The sequence below is a fragment of the Ochotona princeps genome, chromosome 15 (assembly GCF_030435755.1).
Source record: "Ochotona princeps isolate mOchPri1 chromosome 15, mOchPri1.hap1, whole genome shotgun sequence".
NCBI lineage: Eukaryota > Metazoa > Chordata > Mammalia > Lagomorpha > Ochotonidae > Ochotona > Ochotona princeps.
In genome coordinates this window covers 21,992,480-22,013,812 of record NC_080846.1, presented here as the reverse complement: position 1 = coordinate 22,013,812, position 21,333 = coordinate 21,992,480, and the positions used below count along the sequence as shown (strand labels likewise).

The 21,333-nt window shown below is 40.7% G+C and overlaps 1 protein-coding gene across 1 annotated transcript in view; it reads left to right on the top strand.

Annotated features, from left to right (window-relative positions):
* The window catches only part of WIF1 (WNT inhibitory factor 1), a 63,187-nt gene extending 42,288 nt beyond the window's left edge, over positions 1-20,899 (top strand). Inside the window, exons 3-10 of the mRNA XM_004582997.3 lie at positions 373-481; positions 6,801-6,941; positions 8,150-8,245; positions 9,675-9,770; positions 13,767-13,862; positions 17,322-17,417; positions 17,864-17,959; positions 20,043-20,899. Coding sequence (XP_004583054.2) covers positions 373-481; positions 6,801-6,941; positions 8,150-8,245; positions 9,675-9,770; positions 13,767-13,862; positions 17,322-17,417; positions 17,864-17,959; positions 20,043-20,164 — 852 coding nt within the window. The 3' untranslated portion in view covers positions 20,165-20,899. The remainder of the gene's footprint in view (positions 1-372; positions 482-6,800; positions 6,942-8,149; positions 8,246-9,674; positions 9,771-13,766; positions 13,863-17,321; positions 17,418-17,863; positions 17,960-20,042) is intronic.
* The last annotated feature ends 434 nt before the right edge of the window (positions 20,900-21,333 follow it).

Genomic DNA, 21,333 nt, shown 5'->3' with positions numbered 1-21,333 from the left:
GGAAGCGAAGCAGCAGGGACATGCACTGGCACCCACAGGGGATGTAAATAATTTATTATATGGCATTTAAGATTTTTGTTTCAGTGTTTTCATGTTTTGTCTCATGAGTTTTCTCTCCTTATATATTATTAATAAAATGTTTAGGATAATTTCTGGCATATGATGTGTTTTTAAGGGTTCACGTCTCTCCAAATGGGGCATCTGATTCTACAGCCATAAAACAGAGGGAGTATCCTACGCAGTATCCTAGGTGTCAGGGGCTCCCGGAGTGAAAATGATCACTCTTCCTTGTGACAGATGATGAGCTGAGAAGTGCCTTCTCCCTCTCTCTCTGGTTTCCATGGTGCTAATTGTCAGCATCTTTTGTTGCAGGCAGAATACTTCTATGAATTCCTGTCCTTGCGCTCCCTGGATAAAGGCATCATGGCAGATCCAACTGTCAACGTCCCCCTGCTGGGAACAATCCCTCATAAGGCATCAGGTGGGTGGCCTTGGCCATGTAGAAAAGCTTACGCTTAAAATATATTACTGATGAAACCGAAATAGCATCCATCAGAAGGATTATAGAAATTTTGCCTGAAGAGATCTGTTGGTTTGGGGATGGTTCAATTATGTCTTGTACAAAGGATTAGGATGGGACTAAAGAAATGGTTCTGTAATTTTCTAAAAACTCAAAATAGCTCAGCCTACACCTGCTTCATAAAGGATTCCAGAAAAAAGGAAAAAGAACACAACTATGCCTGGTGAGATATATTCACCCCCAAACTGTGAGTTAATGTAGAGCACATTAATGTAGTGAAGATTGAAGTTAAATGTCTGGAGATAAAGAGGATTAGTCAAAAAAATTTCCCCAGAAGTTAGCAATGTGTTATAAATATATTTGATTAAGAAAAGGGCTGTGGAAAAACAGATAATAGATATTCAAGGTTTCAAGGCCAATCATCTTTTTTTGCTAACGCAGTGACAGTGTGTGTTTCACTTCTGTTTTCCAGCTTGCAGAGCAATCAACCCTGCACTGTTAACTTTGAGTCCTGGAGGAGACAAGGCCAGAATCACAACTATCTTTTATAAGTTAAACATTTTAGGTTTATGGCGCTTAACTGACTTTTCCCTATTCAAATGTCAGTAGCAAGTGGTGGAGTTAAGACAAGGTTTCTGAGATTTTGGGAAACACACAGAAAGTCTCCGTGCTAATATGCTCACATATTTCTACCTAGATTTTTTTCTATGAATATGACTTTGTACATAATTGTAGTAAATAGTTCGTGTTGCACCATGATTTTTTCTCTTATCTTTAAGGTGTTTATTACCTGGAAAGAGTGGCAGAGGAAGAGAGGGCAATGTTTCATCTACGGGTTCACTCCCCAGTTGCCCATACAGGTGGGACTAGGATTGGTCAAAGCCAGGACCAGGAATTCCATCCAGTTCTCTGATGGGACTGGCAGGAGACCATTGATTTAGGACTTCTTGGTGCATCAGCAGGGAGTAGGATGGGAAACAGACAAGCAAGGGGGCACGGGATGTCAGCATCCCAAGCATCGACAATGTTTGTCCCACTTTTAACACTTCAGCGGAAACATGTTTCCCATGCTAGAAACAGAATAAACATTCTCTCAAAATTAATAGTGAAGTATGTAGAGGCAGGAGCCCTATTTGTCTTATCGTTATAACTCCCACCACTCCCACTGCATGCAGTCAGAAACTCATTGTTGGATAAAATAGGTAACAAGATCTTGGCACTTACCTTATTACTTTGTTGGTGGACTCTTAAAATTGGAATGATTGTATCAAAGGACATGAACCATCAACCTTTAAAAAATCTCTTTAAACAAATTAAAGTAAAATACTCTTTAAAACAATTATGATGGGGCCCAGTGCAATAGCCTAGTAGATAAAAAGTCCTTGCCTTGCATGCCCGCCAGGATCCCATATGGGCGCCGGTTCTAATCCTGGCAGCCCTACTTCTCATCCAGCTCCCTGCTTGTGGCCTGGGAAAGCAGCTGAGGATGACCTAAAGCCTTGGAACCCTGCACTCACGTGGGAGACCTGGAAGAAGCTCCTGGCTCCTGGCTTCAGATCAGCTCAGCTCTGGCCATTGTGGCCACTTGGGAAGTGAATCATCAGACAGATCTTCCTCACTGTCTCTCCTCCTCTCTGTGTATCTGACTGTCCAATAAAAAAAAAATAAAACAATTATGACCACAATGCCAAATTACTTTCCATAAGGGTTGTATCCATTTATGCCCTGGCTAGCAGAATAAGTGAGCTTACTGTATTCTTATCAACATAAATTCTTAACCATGCTAGCAATTTTTTGCTGACTTAAAAATGAATGGCAACTTCTCTGAGTTTCCTTTCAATCTGACTTTTTAAAATTCCTATTGAGATAGGGCATATTTTCTGGTCCCTACTAGGCAATATAAAATGTCTATGTGCCATGTTTGTTTATATATTGAGGTAATGTTCTTATTGATTTATAAAACTTATAAACTACATTTACCTTTTATTAGAATATTTTTCAACTTGTCATTTGAATTCATTTTATTGGATAGGAAACAAAGATTGATGAGACCAAATCTGCCTTTTCCTTTGTGACTTTTTTCCATTCTTTTTATGCTTGCCAGTTAACTCCTATTCCGGGGAGCAGTTAAATGATAACTTATGCATGTTTCTCATAGTTTATAAAAATTTATTTTGGCAGTAGTATGAGTTAGGGCTCTATCCTGAATTATTTTTCTAAATCATCAGGTTTTCTAATGTGAAAAGTTAAATTGTTTCAAAATATGCTTTCTATTCCATGTTCTTTCTATTTAAAGTTCTTCTACAATAAAGGTTGGTTTAGAACTTACTCTATTTTGGGATTGGAATAGCTTTATAGTGTTTCAAAGTGGTTGATAATATAACCCTCTGTTTAAAAAATTCATCTTAATCTTCTAAAGAAATGCTGAAATAATTGTGTTAGTGTCATGTGAAAGTAGGAGCTAATTTATTGCCATTAAAAATGAGGGAACTAGTCCCCTTTTCAATGATGGTTTTCCAGTGGTCCTAATCTCCACTTCTCGTGAATCTGTATGGCTGCCTCCCAATACTGTGAGAGTCGGGGCTGAACAGACAGGATTTCCTCAATCCCCAGCACAGGTACCGTGAGTACAATCAGGACAATGCATTTGAACAACTCTTGGGTCATCCCAGGGCCTCGATGGAATTTACCTTCTTTCTAATCAGGCTTGGGATTCCGGAAGACAGAATGAGCTTGAGTCCTCAAAGACATGAAGCCTGCTGCACAGACATGGAAGTCGATTCCATCTGTAAGGTGCTGCTGGGATCTACTCCATCAGGGAGTCGAGAAAGGCAACTCAGGGATTTTGGAAATCCCTTATTCTTGGAAAACATTTCTTGCTCCGTCCCTTATCATGTCATTTGGTGCTCTTTTTCGGCTGAAAGTAACTTCACAAAAAATTTTAGTAGATCATGCCTGTAGCTGATCAGTTATGAGTAAAAGAAATACATAGCATGTGTCTCAGTTTCCATTTTATGTCTTTGAATTGTTTCCATTGTCTTTTCTGATTGTTGAAGGAAGCTCATGATAGCCCATTGAAAAATATTCTTAATGACTTTCTTACATTGTTATTCCTGCTCGTCTTCCAAGAAATAGCATGCCTTTGGGTTTTCTAACTCAACGTTGGTATCCCAAGCTTTCATTCAATTGCTGTATCTAGTAAAAGGAAATCTTCACTAAAATTTTACTTCTTAGAATAATGAGCCACAGATTTTAAACATATGATGCTAATATTTTTAAATGATTTAACTAATCAATTATCAGCTTTTATTTGAAAGGTGGCGAGACAGATAGAATAGAGACAGGGAGCCCTTCTATTTACTGGTTCCTTTCCCAAATGCTTGGAAATTGCTGATTCTGCAACTCAGTCTGGGCCTTGCACATGAGGGTCCGAGATCCAACAGCTTGAGCCATCAGCACCACCACCACCCTCGAGGTTTGCATTAATAGGAAGCAGAGTTGGGACTGCAGCCATTCTGATATGGGATATGGGTATCCCAAGAGCTGTCGTCACTGCTGTGCCAAATGTCTACCCTGATGTGAGAATATTTAATAGATTTGCTTAGGTTAAACATTTTCTAACTATGCAAAGTATTTGCAAACAATACATGTTAGAGGAAGAAGTTGACACTTTGGACAAGGTGAAATCAGAAATAAGCCCTCTTGGATAGGTGATGGGTGATATTCACGCACGTGCATACACATAGTTATCACAAATAACACACATCCCTCAAATGCATACACGTGCACACACACACGGGCTTTTGAAAACAGATGTAGGATTTGTTTGCAGAAATGCAGGGGTAAGAACTTCATTGGAATTTTAAACCATTGCAGGGTAGTTATTCATTAGCCCCATTAGCTTAGTCTCTACGGGACAACTGAAATTACATTGAGTACAAAGAAGTAACCAAATAAGCATGTCATTGAACTTAAATATTTGGGGTACTCTTTTATATTCTTGAGGCTCAGTTTTACTCCCAAGCTGCTAAACTGTTCTTTTATCCCACAGGTTCCCATATGCCTAAACATTGCATTAGAAAACCTCTTGCTTTTTAGCAGTTATGAAGCGCCTGTCTTCTGGCTTCTGAATAGAACAAAAACAGGAAATATGAACTGCAGGGTGGTTCAGTTCAGTAAATTACCGAGTTGTATAACAAAAAACAGTTCCCACGAAGCCTAGCTTCAGTCCTTTGAACACTACAGCTCTGCCATACCCTGACACCAACATAGCAGTGGAATATTGCTCAACCAAATCTTTCAGGAATCCAAGGTCTAGAAATGTTTAAATGAGTGCTAAACCTAAAGAGTCTGTTTTCTTCTTGGGGATCCCATGTAATCATGTGGAAGCATGTCATCATAATTTTACCAGATATGCAGATTACCTGTTTTTTGCACATCTAAGGATGCAAGCAACTAATACTTGTTTTTACCTGAGTTTTCCATACCGTGTATTAATAAGTTATTTTACTTACTATCCAAGAACTGTGTTGAAGTTTACCACACCGTGAAGCAGAAATGAGCATGTGCTTATTTTTAAGCATCTTTTCTTCCATACCAAGATTGTGGAAGCTAACATAAAACTGAACAGTCTTTAAACGATTGGGTAAGCTGCAAAGTAGAAGTGCAGTAGGCCCAGGAGAAAGCACAGCAATAAAGTTTGGGTAATTGCATGTGGTGAGAAAGATTCTAGAAATTCTGTCTTTATGTTTGAAGTTTGCTTCATCTTTACATACTTTGAGGTAATTATTGGCTAGCATTCCTGCAAAAGAACCATAAGAAGACCAAATAAAGGTTTATAATTGGATACAGTATAAATGCACTGGAAGGACAGGCAATTTAAATAATTTTTCAGCACCTTTGATTCTTCCTGACTAGAAATCTCTACTAATGAAATTGTTTTCTTCTTTCAATTGGCATTTGCATAAACAGGATCTCATTGAATCAAAGTTCTCCATGGTGATCATATTACTTTGGAATGGAAGGTGTAGTTTTAGCTTTCTGTCTCAATTCTTTAAGTTGGCTGTATTTTCTTTTTGCTATATAATTAATTCTCTGCAATGAGCATATGTGGGGACTCGGGGAAACAGGTGTAATGAACACAAACAAGGCCACGCCTTGGGAGGCCTTTGGGGTTGCCAACCACATTCAGAAGATTGAGTGATGAGCCTGTGTACTGACAGGAAGGGACAGCTCAAATGTTATGTTCATTTCTTACTCTAAGCCTAGAAGATTTTCCTCAGTTTAAGATGATTTGTACAAGGTTGAAGGTTATTATAATCCGGCATACAGGAAAAAATGAGGCAAAATTTCATATGTCCATCTATAAGCTCTGCTTCTTGTAAGGAAACATTCGTGGATCAGTTACATCTGTCTTCCCCAGTGTAGTTTTATGACCATTCAGTGGATCTCAAAAACTCACAAAATCAATTTCTTAGCCCAGTCACATCTGACATGTGCTATTTCTGCTTTCCAACTTCCGAGAATTCCACAGTCCATGGCCTGCTCACCATTCCTATAGAGCAGTGGCATCACTTCACATTCTTTGTTTATACACACATGTCAACGCCTGCACACACCACCAAGCAATCAGACTCACAGGAAAGATGTGATACCCTTTTAGGAGCCTGCACTATTAGCTCATCACCTAAGCCTGTTCATGAGATTATCCCATCACCCTAAACTCTTCTAGTTCCCCAGAAAGTGACACTTGTTCATGTAAATAAACAGCCTGAGAAAATCTTAGCTTCATTCCTTCAATTTGGTGAAACACCTTCAAAGAAGGTATTTTATGACTTTCAAGCACATATATTGCTGTTAGAGCTTTACATAGTGGGTTATAAAATGTTAATGCTTGCTCTTTTGGGGGTTATTTGGAGGCTGGAGACCCATAATGATATTTTGCCTAATTAAACCCATCCATGTTTCCCTTTAATTTTTCCTATAATTTTCAGAAAAAAAATTCTCAGATTATGAACAGAATATTCCAAATTTCACAAAAGAGGGGTTGAAAATTAATGATGTTCATTCGTCCTGCATCCAGTAAGATGCACCAAGTCTGGACCATGTTTAGATGGTCGAAACACAGCCCCTATTCTGGTGGAGATAGAACAGACTCACCTATTCTCGCAGACATACAAGGAGCCACTCAGTTTGATCAGTGTTGCTTTGTTCTTTGTCTTCCAAAGATTTCTGTAGAACTGCAGTCAGCCAGATAGACTGTTTCTGTTTTCTCTCTTAGTTGTTCAAGTTGGCTTCCCGTGCATTGGAAAACAAGATGGGGTGGCCGCATTCGAGGTGAATGTGATTGTAATGAATTCTGAAGGCAATACCATCCTCCAGACGCCTCAAAATGCTATTTTCTTTAAAACATGCCAGCAAGGTAAGCAAGAATAGGTTTATGGGTATGAGGTGATTTGGAACAAAAAACCCTATATGTGACTGCAACCCACACAAATGGGAGTTAGTGCTGGTAAAGTGTGTCTAGTCACAATGGCTTTGATCTCACAATTTTAGGAACCAAAAGATTTCTTCAAAACACCCCCTCCCCTTCCTCTCTATACCTCTGTAATAGTCTGAGAATCCTCAGTAGTATCTTGTAGTGTTCACAAATGTTCCCTAATTTTTTTTCACTCCTGTTCCTCAGGGTGATACTGTTATTCATTACCAATGCTTTCTACCCATCAAAGGCAACAGCACCTGTTCTCATGCTGAAAGCTTGGTGTTGTTCACGTTCCAGGAAAACCAGGTGTCACTCTCATGCGAGTGATCACTGCTGGGACAGAGCTCACTCAGGCAGCCCTGCATCTCACCACCACATTTAGGATGCCGTAGTTAGGTGGGAAGAAGGCCTGCCTCCTATCGTGTCCTGCACAGGCTTTCCCAGCACAAGATTTAAGTTCTGGAGGCTTTCGATGCGCGATAGGTATATTGAAAAGCCATTTCACCCTCTGAAAATTAATATTGAGAACAATGTCACTTTTTCTACTACATTGTGAATTTCACTTTCTTTAAAAATGTTATTATATTTAATTTTTTTGAAAGGCAGAGTGAGAGAACACAGAGAGATCTTTAATTTTGGGTTCACTCCCAAAATGACCACAAGGGTTGGATGAGGAACTGGGTCATAGGTGGCAGGAGCTCAAGTACTTAAGCTAATTTACCCTTTTGAAGGCCCATTAGCAAAAATCTGGATTAGAAGCAGCACAGCTAGAATTCAAACTGATGCTGTGCTCCAAAATGGGATTCAGCATTGCAGATAGTGGTTTAACCCACCTTGTCACAATGTGTAAATCTAAGGAGGTCTAGTAGATTGATGTCAGCGGGAAAGCAGAATAAATTGGCTTTACCTTCTTTTGTGGCCCCCTTCCCCAACTTTTGGAGGTAGGATTAAGAAAGGCAAAAATCTTATTTTGTAGAGTCAGAGAAATCTAACAGTAGAGAGATCGTGGCAAAAGTATCTCTGTATTCAATTAATTACAATAATTGGTGCATTGGAATAATAGTGACCACAGATGTCTCATGCTGGCTGGTATTGGCTCAGCTTGCTTTCAAGGAAGCCCGCATTAACTTTGTTTCTCTTGGCTGCAGCTGAGTGCCCAGGAGGGTGCCGAAACGGAGGCTTTTGTAATGAAAGGCGCATCTGCCAGTGTCCTGACGGGTTCCACGGACCTCACTGTGAGAAAGGTAAAGCGTGGGGTCAGCCAGCTTCCCAGGGGACTTGGAAGTCATGCAGGCGTCTCACATAGGTTTTTTTTTTTTTTTTTTTTAACACATCTTTGAAGTTATTTTTCTGGTCACATTATAAGGATTAGAGATGCGTTACAAAAGCCACAGAAGAGCTATTGGAAATTAGTACTTCTACCAGTGGTTTCCTATTAAATTCAGTGTGTGGTGACCAGGCAGAGAACTTTGGCCCAATTCTGCACTCTCTGTGGTCATTCCCCATCCATTCCTTTTGCTTTCATCTACCCTGCATAATACGATGTAAGTTTGGAAGGTCTCTCCCCTCGATTTAAATTGAGCTTAAAACCCTGGTCTACCTTGTTTAAAGTTATCTATTCCAAGTCAAAGTAGCTTGATTCATAAGTGTACAGCAGGGTTATGAAGTCATTAGAAGTCTCCAACCCCCTTTCTCCATGCCCTCCAAAAAAGATGAAAATCATTTGCGTGATCAGTACTGCTACCTGGAGGATGTTGTTATTATTATTATTTCTAATTTAGAAAATGGTTGAGATAAAGAGAGAAAGCTTCCAGCTGTAGGTTTACTCTCAAATTCCCATATGGACGAATGTGGGCTAGGATGGGAACTCAGTGCGGGTCTCCCACAAGGGGGGCAGGAGCCAAAGTATTTAAATCATTGCTGCCTCCAGGAAGTTGGCCTCAGGAGCCAGAGCCAGGAACCAAACCTGGCATACTGAGGGGGCATGTGGGCATCTTCACCACTGAGAAAAGCTTTTAGGAAAATCACATGAAAAATGGGTAGGCAAAAGAGTTGGCATTAATCATAAGATACTTAGGTAATAAAAACGTATTTGATTAGCATAAAATAATATTTTTCATCTATAAAAAATAATACTCTTATTTGAAATTATCTTGGGAATTAGAGAATCAAAGGACTAGGACAGAGAGAAAATATTTAATGTTAAGATCACATCTTAGCAAAAAAAATGATTTCAGGCAAAGTTTAATCAGACATTCAAATGGAACAAAATCAAATTCTTTTCTAACAAATTGATAGATTGAAAAATGACCCAGTTTTTGCCACAGAAATAAGTTTTAAAACAGCAAACATGTCTCTTTGAAGAATGATAATTTTAGAGTCAACCACAGTGCTTAAAAATACATGAGGATTCTTCAAAGTTCATGGAAAAATTGAACTAAAATATGTTCATTTTGGCGCAAAAATTTGAGATTTCTACCCAGTGTTTTTCATAATTCACATTTTTCATAAACTTTCAAAGACGCCTGATATTTGTTTTTTCCATTAAAATAAACTTTATCTTTTATTTCACTTTTTGAAGTCCTCCATAAACCTTGTTGCATGATTGACATTTCCAAATGGTTTTGTTTCAAAACCTGTTTGGTCTTAATCAGGATTCTCTCTTCTCATAAGCCCTTTGCACACCACGATGTATGAACGGAGGACTCTGTGTTACTCCTGGTTTCTGCATCTGCCCACCTGGATTCTACGGAGTCAACTGTGACAAAGGTAACAATCTACTTCTGATAACCAAGGTCTTTTTACTTTTTTAAAAAAAGATTTATCTATTTTTATTGGAAAGTGAGATATTCAGAGAGGAGGAGAAACAGAGAGGAAGATCTTCCCTCCGATGATTCATCCCCCAAGCAACTGCATTGGCTGGAACTGTGCTGATCCAAAACCAGGAGCCAGGATCATCTTCCGGGTCTCCCACACGGGTGCAGGGTCCCAACGTTTTGGGCCGTCCTTGACTTCTTTCCCAGGCCACAAGTAAGGAGCTGGATGGGAAGCTGAACTGCTGGGATTAGAACCGGCGCTCATATGGAATCCCAGTGCATGCAAGGCAAGAACTTTAACCACTAGGCTACTGCATCAAGCCCAGTCTTATTGCTTTTAAAATACGTGATGAAAATAATTATCCTTCCTATATAATCGTTCCTTCTAACAGCTCTATCACTCAGGGTAAAGATGACTTCTGTAACAACTGGAACTCCAATTTTAGTGAAATCTAACACAGCACAGGTTTGTTTCTACTCACAGAGTGCAGGAATTCCTAGACAGAGGGCAAAGCAGCTCTTCTAACAGTGACCCAGGAGCCTTGATTCCAGCCTCCAACATCCTGCCCAGAGTTCTGAAGCGTTCTAGAACTGTAGAGAGAAAAAGTAGACACTGATTTAAAAGCAATCCCTGGCTCAGGGGTCGCCCTTACAACTTTCATATTGATTCCAGCATTATCTTGATGGCCCTACTTGAATCTGGGCAGAAGAAATGTCTCTGGCTGGACAGCTGTCTCCTGTCAGCAACGTGGGTTATGAAAGGGGAGCGTGGCAGATGAGTATTCCTGATGCCACATCACAACCTGGCATGGTCACTGTTGAAGAAATATATCCATCTGTGCTCCAATATATTTTACTTTTTGTAATATTTGTCTTTCAGATGAAAGATTTCTCTATTTAGTAATCTTAAAAATTCTTTTAGAGTCCAGCTGTGGGGTTGGGGCAAAAGCAGCTTCCTGCAGTGTGGCAGCTGTGGGGGTGCCCCAGCCAGGCCGGACCCAATGCTGGGGACTCAGGCCAAAGTCACTGCCGAAAGGCAGTGACTGAGTCCTAGGCTTTGGGCGGTCAGTGCACCTACTGGGCACGAGGCTCTGACTGCTGACCGCCCAGTGGTGAGCTCTGGGGTTTTAGGATATGTAATTGCTGCCTAGGGACACCCATGGATAACGCCAGTGTGAGTGTAGATGAGGGAAGAATTCTGGGTGATTCCCAGCAACGGGGTCACTACTTTCTGGCAAGCATGGAGACTGAGACATGGTGGTTTGGAGGAGAAAGTCCATAAGATCTATTTGGGCCAGACTGATTCACCAGCCCAAATGGGTATCCTGAGATGGGCTGTTAGTACAGAGCATTACTGACTGCCACACACCAGTTCACATGAAAGCTATTTCCACAGGGTTGGGTCCACACTTCCCCCACAGAATCCACCCCTGGACCTGGTTCTCTCGCATGCTGGTTAGTTTCTTGACCCTGCCAAGTATGACCCGTCCACTGTTCCACCACTCAGTTAGGTACTGGTACCTAGCCTTGCCAGTCAGGTCCCCATCCATAGCTGGGGTCGTGATGGGCTGAGCTAGGTGTGATCATGGAACCTGCCATCACTTATGGGTAAAGGAACCAACAACATATTGGGAAGGTCAAGGCAGCAGCACCTGAAAGTGCATCCTAAAATAGGATGTGAGGTGGGCCAAACCGCAACTGGAAGGGGGCAGACCGAGTAGGGCCAAGCAAACCTCAACTCACAAGGAAGAACAGAATTCAGGATGGAGCACTTGTGATGCAGAACTAGGCTCTTACACCGACTGGTCTAGATGAGCCAGGGATAATAGGCCACAGCATTGAAGGCAAAGGCTGAGACAGGTGAGGGGCTAAGCCAACTGGGTCAGAGCAAGCATTGGCACACGTGTAATCTAGGGCTGGGAATAGGCTCGGTTGGGGAGCTGTGAGAGTACACACTTGCTGGGTTGGGTTTCCCACGGGAAAGTGCGGAGGCCAGAGTGGGGGCTGCATTTCAGTCTGGATATGGCTGCAATCTCCCTTGGCACAAGTGTGAAGTGGGGCTGGGCGCACTGAGCCAGGCTAGACTCCAGCACCATCTGTTGCTTGGGAGAAACTGAGGCAGGCTTGGTGGGGGTTAATGTGGGTCGCTCTGACTAGGCTGCAGCTCCCACTGGTTTTTGTGAGGGCGAGGGTGTGCTGGGCAGAATCAGGCTGGACTGCAATACCCGTTGGTTCATGTGGAAGACAGGGCTGGAAACAGAACTGACCCAGCAATTGCAACCACCAGCTGATTGGGGGTGACAGACTGTGGCTGGCCCTGTACTGGCAAGGACACACAAGAATCAGGTCTGGGAGCACCTCAGACAAAGCAGGAAGCTAAAACCAGGACCCAGGTTTGGAAATCAAACCTAGGTACTCTGATGTAGCACACAAGACATCCTCATGGCATTTGAATCAGTAGGTTGAATATCTGCCCCAGTATTTGTGATTTTTAAACATGAAGTTTATCATTTAAAAAGCATGATATTTATGATGTTTTTGTTTGGACCATTTTGTTTTTCCAGAAGGAAAGCACACACTTAAACTTTTGGATTTCCTTTCTAATTTTCCTAATGGAAGCTTACACTAACTTTTGTTCACTGATAGCCAACTTTGGCCTGTTTTAATTGGCACAAGAACAAACAAGGCATATAAAATTGCTAACAGTTCTAACACTCTTTTAAATCTATGTATTCCATCTTCTGAGGTTATAGCAAAATGTCCAAGGCTGAGCCCTTTAGGAAGATAGGAGGGTTATTTAGGTTACAGATAGGAGGTTCAAGGGCATAGCACTGACAACTGCTTGGGTTTTGTGAGGGCGTCTTTGGCAAGATCGCAACATGGTGGGAGTGTGTGACAGGAGGAGGTCACATGCACAAGAAAAAGCCAGAGTGCAGGGAGAGGTAGCCTTGCTGTGATTTTAACAACCTTCTCTGGTGGGAACATCCTGGAGTGTCATGAGAACCACACTAATCCCTTCAGAGGGCAGAGCCCCCAAGTTTCCAAATCCCCTTTCACTAGGTGCATTTCACAGAGGTTCCACCACTTCCTGGTGTCACTACACTAAGGACCAACCTTTCAACACCCGGGCCCTCAGGGGACAAATCACCACCAACCCCCTATTTTGCAGAAAAAGTGAACTTGGTAACTTTTATGTAGTTCCCCTTTCCTTGTCTGCACTTATCCATCTTTTTTCTCTCTTAGGTTCCATTGAGCAGTGAACTTCCAGAAATTGACACAGAGGGCTCAGGGACATTTTAGGATGAATCCTAAATAGTGTAACTGTTACATGGGTAATCTAGTTCATTGGACTTCTGCTATCAAAATTCAACTTCTTCAAGCCTCCAGCTTGTACAACCATCACATGCCAATCGGCTGGCTTTCATTAGGGTGCAATCTCTTTTTGAATACAGTTATCCTCTATACTTGTCATTAAAAAGTTAAAAAAAAAAAAACCCTCTTGGATAAACTGAATCCCTATCTCATTTGGAAGCAGCATTGGTTTCTCTTCTTTTGGATCCTAATATTAAGACTTTTCTCCCTTTTATCTCTTTCAAAGTAGATTTTCCCCATTGTTACCTTTCCTGTATGTTCTAATTGAATATTTCAAGAAAGCATTTTTTCTTGGGTTTATAGCATTCATTTCTTTTTAAGGGCACAGCTATTTGTAAGAAATTGTTTTATACATAGTGGTCTTTTTCACGAAAATGTGAACTCAGGTGTGAGATACATTTCAGTGGTATCTTATGTTCTGGAATCTGCCAAGTCAAGCAATACTTTTTTTTTTTTAATTTGTTAAGAGGTTTCTTTTATTAAGTAAGTGGAAACGAAGCAAATCATCTGTTTTTAAGTGCAGGTTTGTTCGATTTCGCCGGCAGTCAATGTAACACCCTGCTTTTCATTCCAACAGCTAACTGCTCAACCACCTGTTTTAATGGCGGGACGTGCTTCTACCCTGGAAAGTGTATCTGTCCACCAGGGCTAGAGGGAGAGCAGTGTGAAGTCAGTGAGTACTGATTTTTGCATTCTTTTTGTTTTGGGGGTTGGATGGCAGGCTTAGGAATTTTCCTCATTTCTTCCTTTTATCAAAAAGGAATGTGAAGGCAGGAGAGAATTAATAGTTTATCTAGCTTTAGGTTAGGGTTTCTTGATTTATCTATCACCTACTTTAGTTAAAAATGGGGCAGAAGGTGACATAAAACCTCAGAGGATTTAGAGCAAGTGTTCTCCCACTTGGTAATCTGTAGGTTTGGATCATTCAGGATGTTGTGTTGATCCCTATGGGTGCTTTTATCCCTCTCTTACACAGAAGCCATTGCTTCAGCCTAGAACTGCTGGCCAGAACTTTAGGACAAATGGCATTTGTTCACCTACCTACATGCATACAGAAATTTTATCTGCCACCCACCATTAGACATCCTAGACTAGACTAAGTCTAATAACTTGCCTCAGAGAAAATGATAGATCCAAGGATGAGAGGATAAAAGATGCCCATAAAACAGCATGACCTAAAAGCACATGAATTGCAGAGAGATTACATGACGTGAAAAGAGCCAGACACCAATATAACCTACACCGTGATTTCAAATTCTTGAAGTTCAAAAACAGGAGCAATTAATATACAATGTTAGAAACTGAAATCATGGTTGGGAGCACATAGGAACTTTACGGGGTGCTGAAAATTGTTCTCACCTTGTTGGTGAAATATCATTTGGGTGTCGATATAAAAATATAGGTTAAGGGGTGAAGTTTAAATTTTAAAAAATGGAGAAATTATGTGTGCTGCATTAGTTTTGACAAATATACTAAAGTGAGATGTTACTAACAGATTGTGACAAATACAGGAAGTTAGGGGAAATTGGGTGTGCTGAACTTCACAAATTTTTAAAAAAATTTATTTATTTATTTATTTAAATTGGAAAGTCAGATATACAGAGAGAAGGAGACAGAGAAGAAGATCTTCTGAGGCCAGAAGCCAGAAGCCAGGAGCTTCTTCTGGGTCTCCCATGCAGATGCAGGGTCCCAAGGCTTTGGGCCGTCCTTGACTGCTTTTCCAGGTCACAAGCAGGGAGCTGAATGGTAAGCGGGGCAGCTGGGATTAGAACCAGCGCCCATATGGGATCCTGGCACATTCAAGGCAAGGACTTTAGCCACTAGGCTACTGCGCTGGGCTCACAGTCTTTGTTTTGTAAGTTGAAAAGTTTGTGTTTTTTTTTTTAATGCCTTCATTTGGCGTGTTTTAAAAACTTACAGCGGGGTAGACATTTAGCCTTGCTGTCAAGATAGACATGAACCATGTATCTGTATCGGCATTCAACACCCACCTGTAGCTTCGGCCAATGCAGACTCTGGGAGTCAGGAGTGATGATTCAAGTCATTGGGTTCTTGAAACCCAAGTAGGAGACCTGTCTCCTCAAACATATAAATTTTAAAAATCACATGATGAAAGTGTATTGTGGTAGACTGTCCTGGTTCTGGCATCTACCTACTATGTAGGACTCAGAGAATTAATCGACCTGTCTACTAAAATCAGAAATGAGGCAAACCATCCTAGATTGCTTTTTGAGCCAGAGTAACAGTCATGGCCAGACAGGGGCAGGAGGCTGTGCCCTGCCTGCTGAGGGTGCTGTGTTCCTGCTTGTCTGGATGTGTGTGGAGGACAACTTGTTTGGCATTCTTGTTTTCAAATCAATGTTGTGTCTGTAAAACACCACTATGTTCAGTCTAGTCAGACAGTCAGTTTCTGAAGTTGTAGTGTATTCAAAATTGAACAATGCTTAAGTTCTTATTTTAACTTCCAGCTTATAATTTATTTGTGGTTTTTTGAACTTCAATGAGTAGTAGATGAAGTAACTATTTTTTATAGAGTCCAAATATCTCTGAAGTTTCCACAGAACATGTAATTAATTGTCAGGATGTGGCTTCTAGTCTTATTAATTACACTGCTCTGATAAAGGTTCTTCTAAACTAACTTCCTCAATTTTCTGCCTGTATTTGCTCTCAAATTTCACATTCTAGTGGGTTAGTTTCTCTTCAAGTGAGTGTACTCTTTCATGCCCGTAGGTCTGTGAACTTTCCATTGGCAGAGAAAATGATTTTCATTTTTGGGTGGTTTTTCTTTTTTCTGGCTCTGTTTTTTCTAACTGCACTAAAAACATGGGGCTTTGAAAGCTTCTGATTGACCCTACCACAAATTTCATTCAATCCTTTTAGGAGTTTTCTTCCTTCGCTTACAAGAACCACATTACCAGGAAAATATGAAAGCAGGCTTTGAGTTGAAAAGTGCCTCTAAAATAAAATACAACAAAACAAAACAAAAACAGAAAAAGTACTCCTAAACATATAAAAGCTAACAAGTATAGTATGTATTCTTATTTTTTAGTTAAGATATATTCAATCTATTGTAACATTCAACATTTTAAGATCTATCTTTTAGTTTATTCTTAAAACTGTGCAGCTATCACGTGTATCAAATTCTAAAACATTTCCTCATCCCACCAGACCCTAGCAACAACTAATGTACTTTCTGTCTCTTTAGACTTGAGCATCCTTAACATTTCATACGAATGTAATCCCACAAAATACAGCATTTTCTGACTTTCTTGGGTCCACTGGTTCACTCCCCAAGTGGCCACAATGACTGGAGTTGAGCCAATCCAAAGTCAGGATCCAGTTTTTTCTTCCGGGTCTCCCACATGAGTGCAGGGTCCCAAGGCTTTGGGTCGTCCTTGACTGCTTTCCCAGGCCACAAGAGGGAGCTGGATGAGAAGCAGGGCCACCGAAATATGGTGACCATATGGGATCCCAGCACATGCAAGGTGAGGACTGTAGCCAATAGGCTACCGCCTGGCCTGTACCTTAGGGTTTTCAAAGCTCACCCATGTTGTAGCATATGTCAGCATGGCATTTCTTTACCTTGATAAATTATATTCACTTCTATATGAATATATCACATATTGTGTATTCATTTCTCAATCAAGGAATATTCAGATTTTTTTTCCACTTTCAGGGCTATTATCCATAATGTTACTTTGAAACATGGGTGTGGGCTAGGTTTCTAAAACAGTGTCATTCAAAATTCAGAACTCAAAGAAAACATCAGTAGTGGGTCATTCAGATCTTTTAGTGAGGTATATTTTAAATTATGTTATTTGTTAATTAGTTTAAAGATTATCCTATTTATTTAAAAGGCAATATAAATATAACTTTTGAACAACACATTTTTTGCGGAAAAAATCAAAGATAAAAAAATCATCAGCAAAATATTAGCCCATCTCTTTCAAAATAAAAGCTCAAATAATCAAAGAGACCAGGGTAGATTTTAACTAAATGGAGGTGATTGTCAGTTAGAGGCATTTATTCTCTGTATTCGGTAATTCCCCTAAAAACACACACACACAAACATGTAGTTACCTGTGGTTGAAGCACATAGTTCCTTGTTTATTTGTGTCCCTCTCTGTTTCAGGCAAGTGCCCCCAGCCCTGTAGAAATGGAGGTAAATGTATTGGCAAAAGCAAGTGTAAGTGCTCCAAAGGTTACCAAGGAGACCTCTGTTCGAAACGTGAGTATCCCAGGCCCATAGCCAATCTGGGTTAGGGTATAATTAGGCCGACGGTAGTCTCACCACACACTTTCTGACTGCAGGTTGCCCGGATGCCAGTTAATCTTACCTCACTGACATACATGCCAGAGGTGTTACAATGAAATCCTTGCATGTACAAAAATGTTACATAGTTACTGGATTTTTTTTTAACTGTTAAGGGTTTTCTTCAAGAAAATAAGCTTGCATTGCCTTTGGTGGGTGAGAAACATCATTCTTTTCTAAAGTTATTCAGGATTTTTCAAAAAGCTTAATACTGACTTACAGTTGGGTTATTGAGGGGAAAAAACCAATAGAGGATGAAAACAAGACTAATTCATTCTGAAAAACTGCAGGAAATGTAGCTATGTAATTCTGCTGTGAGATGAAAGCTGAAGAAACATTATTTTTATCTCCTGTGACTCTAGCCATCTGTGAGCCTGGCTGCGGTGCCCATGGGACTTGCCATGAACCCAACAAATGCCAATGTCAAGAAGGCTGGCACGGCAGACACTGCAATAAAAGTGAGTGAGATACCATCTTCTTTCATGTCTATTTCTGACTCCAAAGACTATTAGATAACCTGCAAATCATCTTGGTTAGATTTTTATTAAAAGCAACTTCTCCTATCCTCCTCCATGATCTTCCCACCTCTCTAAAAATCAGAATGTGAAGCTTCAGAGTATAAGGAGTGAGGCATTGCTGTGAAATGTCCCCACAAACATGTACTATGCTGCATGAGTAATATGCGTTGATTTGATCATATAGTATGTTGGCTGCACTATAGGGGCTGCATTTGGGACACCTGTACTTCACGTAAGAGTGCCTGAATCCAAGTCTTAGCTCCACTCCTGATTCCAGCCTCCCGCTAATCTGTAATCTGGGAGGCAGCAGATGATGGCTCAAGAACTTTCTCTTCCAGAGAAACCAGTTTTGGGCTAAATGACCTATAGAAGAATACCATTTCTACAGCCACATGGAATAAATAAACCAAATCCTATGTGCTAACCTCATCTAGATTCAAATCCCAACCTTGTCCCACAATCACAGTAACCTTTCAGAGGCTCTGGGGTGTGAGGATGACCTGATGTTAGACCAGACATCCTGGGACTCAATTACAAACGTCTCTGGAATTCACCCGTGGGGCCTGGTGAGCACTGAGCATGATGATGGCAAGCGCTGGAGTGCCCTTTCCTTTGCTATGCTCAGTTTCACTTCCAAAAATGAGGCAAGTTAGGGTTCCAGGATGTGGAGCAATGAATGCCAATACTGGCAGGTCTGCCAGCCCCCAGGTAGCACCCATTGCAAGCCAGGCTGCGGCAGCTCCTGCCATCTGTGGACATCCTTCAGCTCAAGCCATCCCCTACCAAGAAGATGCCCTAGTGCTGCATTAAAATCCAAATATGTTTTCCTGGAGCAGCCACCCAGCTCTTTTGTACATTAACTAAGAGCGCAAGCTTGAAAGAGTAGAGTTTCTTTTGACTAGTGGGAGGTGACAAGGAAGCTCTGAGCCACAGAGTTCTGCTAAGAAGTGACTCCCAGTGGGGTGACATGCTGGGAGGTCCCAAGCACCCAGGCATGACAGTGGCAGGAGGGATATGTAGACAGACGCTCCCACTCAGGCTCACCCTCACCAGCAGGGAGGTTGGACTCCATGGGTGGCAGGACAAGCAACATGGCAGGGATTTACTCCAGGGCATTGTTTGCTGGTGTTGTGACCATCCCATGAGCTTCTAGCCTGCCTACTGACAATTCAAAGAAACACATTGAGGAACAAAGTATCCTGGTCTCAGTAGTTTAACAGCATGCTTGGATTCATAAACCACAAGGAACAAATGAAATTGCAGACTTGACTCTGATGCACAGCAAGATGGAGGCAGAACTTTCAAAGTAATTGCTGTTTTGGACCAGTTTTTGAAAATCAGAAATGAGTCAGAGCCCCAGGCACCTCCAGAAGTTCACAAGCCACAGGAAAGGAGGTCTCAAGTTATGTAACTTGGGGTTTTATTCCATTGCAACCAGCTGGAACCAGACAAATGAACACTTTGATGGAAATTCACAGATCCCCATTGCTAGGGCATCAGTTCACATCATAGTCCTTTCTCTAACACTCAAGATGAAGGTGCTTAATTCTCACAGAATTTCCATTTAGTGGGAGGCTAATAGCCACACCCAATCATAGTGAAGAATAGGGAGTGGATTGGGTTCATTTTTGAAACGGATCAATGTAAGTTAGCCTGAGTTTGCAAAGTATTGAAAAGAATCAATGGCTAGATTTTCTACCAGGCATTCAAGACATCAGTGCTAGATCCTTTCCAGAGCTTAAGTGAAGAATATCCTTCCATTCAATCAAATTCACCCAACCTTTTATTAACAAGAGTTTCTGCGTAGCCAAAATACATTTGAGTGGGAATTCTGATGGAGCCATGTCTGCTGGAGTTAGTAAACTACATTTCTATTAACGGGAATCTTGATCCTGCAACATCTCTTCATTCAGGTAGCTTTTTGTGGTTGAAAAGGGAAAATGGATTTCATTTGAATGGTTAATATTGAATCTGAAGAGCCTGGTTTTGTAGCTTTTCTTTTAAGCTGTGAATGATTTTGCAGGGTATGGAGCCAGCCTCTTGCATGCCCTGAGGCCAGCAGGCACCCAGCTCAGGCAGCACACGCCTTCACTTAAGAAGGTTGGGGAGCAGCAGGATCCACCGGAATCCAATTACATCTGGTGAACTCCAGACATCTGCAACGTTTTAAGTTACACCAAGTTCATAGCCTTTGTTAACCTTTCATGTGTTGAATGTTCAAATAATGTTCATTACACGTAAAAATACTGGTCTGAATTTTATTAGCTTCATTATAAATCACTGAGTTGATATTTACTCTTCCTTTTAAGTTTTGTAAGTATATCTGTAGCAGGATGATATAGATTTTCTTGTTTCAGTGCTTTGGGACAGATTTTATATTATGTCAGTAGATCAGGTTGAAATTTCGTGTTTTCAGTGTGTGGTTGGCAGATGTTTTCAAAATTACAAGATGTTCATGGTGTCAAAGGGCTGGGGAACATTAGAGAGGTTAAACTGGGCAAAAATGCAAAAATCACAAGGATTTGGATGAAATTGTTTCCAGTGTCAAAGTTATTACTTTTCAGGTTTTATTATCATATGTTTAAACATTGTTCATCTGTTTTAATTGCCTTTATTTTAAACTCTGATTCAATGTATTTTGACCTTAATATTATTCCAGAGAGTTTTATACTGGAAAAAAATCCAAAAAAGTACACTGTGATAGTATCAGTTAAACAATATAATATATTGTAAACACAGTGAAATAGGGAATATAATGTATGAACTGTTTGCATTGGCTTGGAGCAATATAATATATTGTAAACAAAACATGGCTCTTACATAATAAACATTTTATACTGTTCGTATGTATAAAATAAAGGTGCTGCTTTAGTTTTCTGATGGTGTATGGAGTGGTATTTGTATGTGCTATTTTAAGGAAATAAAGTTACAAAGCAGCAGTAGTTAATATCATTTGAAAAAAAAAGCTATTCCATTCTGTAATCCTGCCATGATGCTCTAGCCTCCCTGCTTCCTCCCTCCTCTCTGACTCCACCTCAGCCACGACACACCAGCTGTTGGCACTACCTGTCACACTTGAACATCATTTCAGCTTAGCTGTCATCTCCCTCAAGAACGCTTCCCTAGAATGTTTTAAATATATGTCTTCTGCTATAACAAAATACACAAGGCTAGGTATGTCTAAAGAAAATAAACTTACTTGGTTTATGGTTTGGGAGGTTGTAGGGCAACCAAGAATATGGTGCCAGCATCTTGCAAGGGCTGTCATGCTGTGTCATACCAAGGTGGAAGGTGGAATTGCAAAACAGGACAAG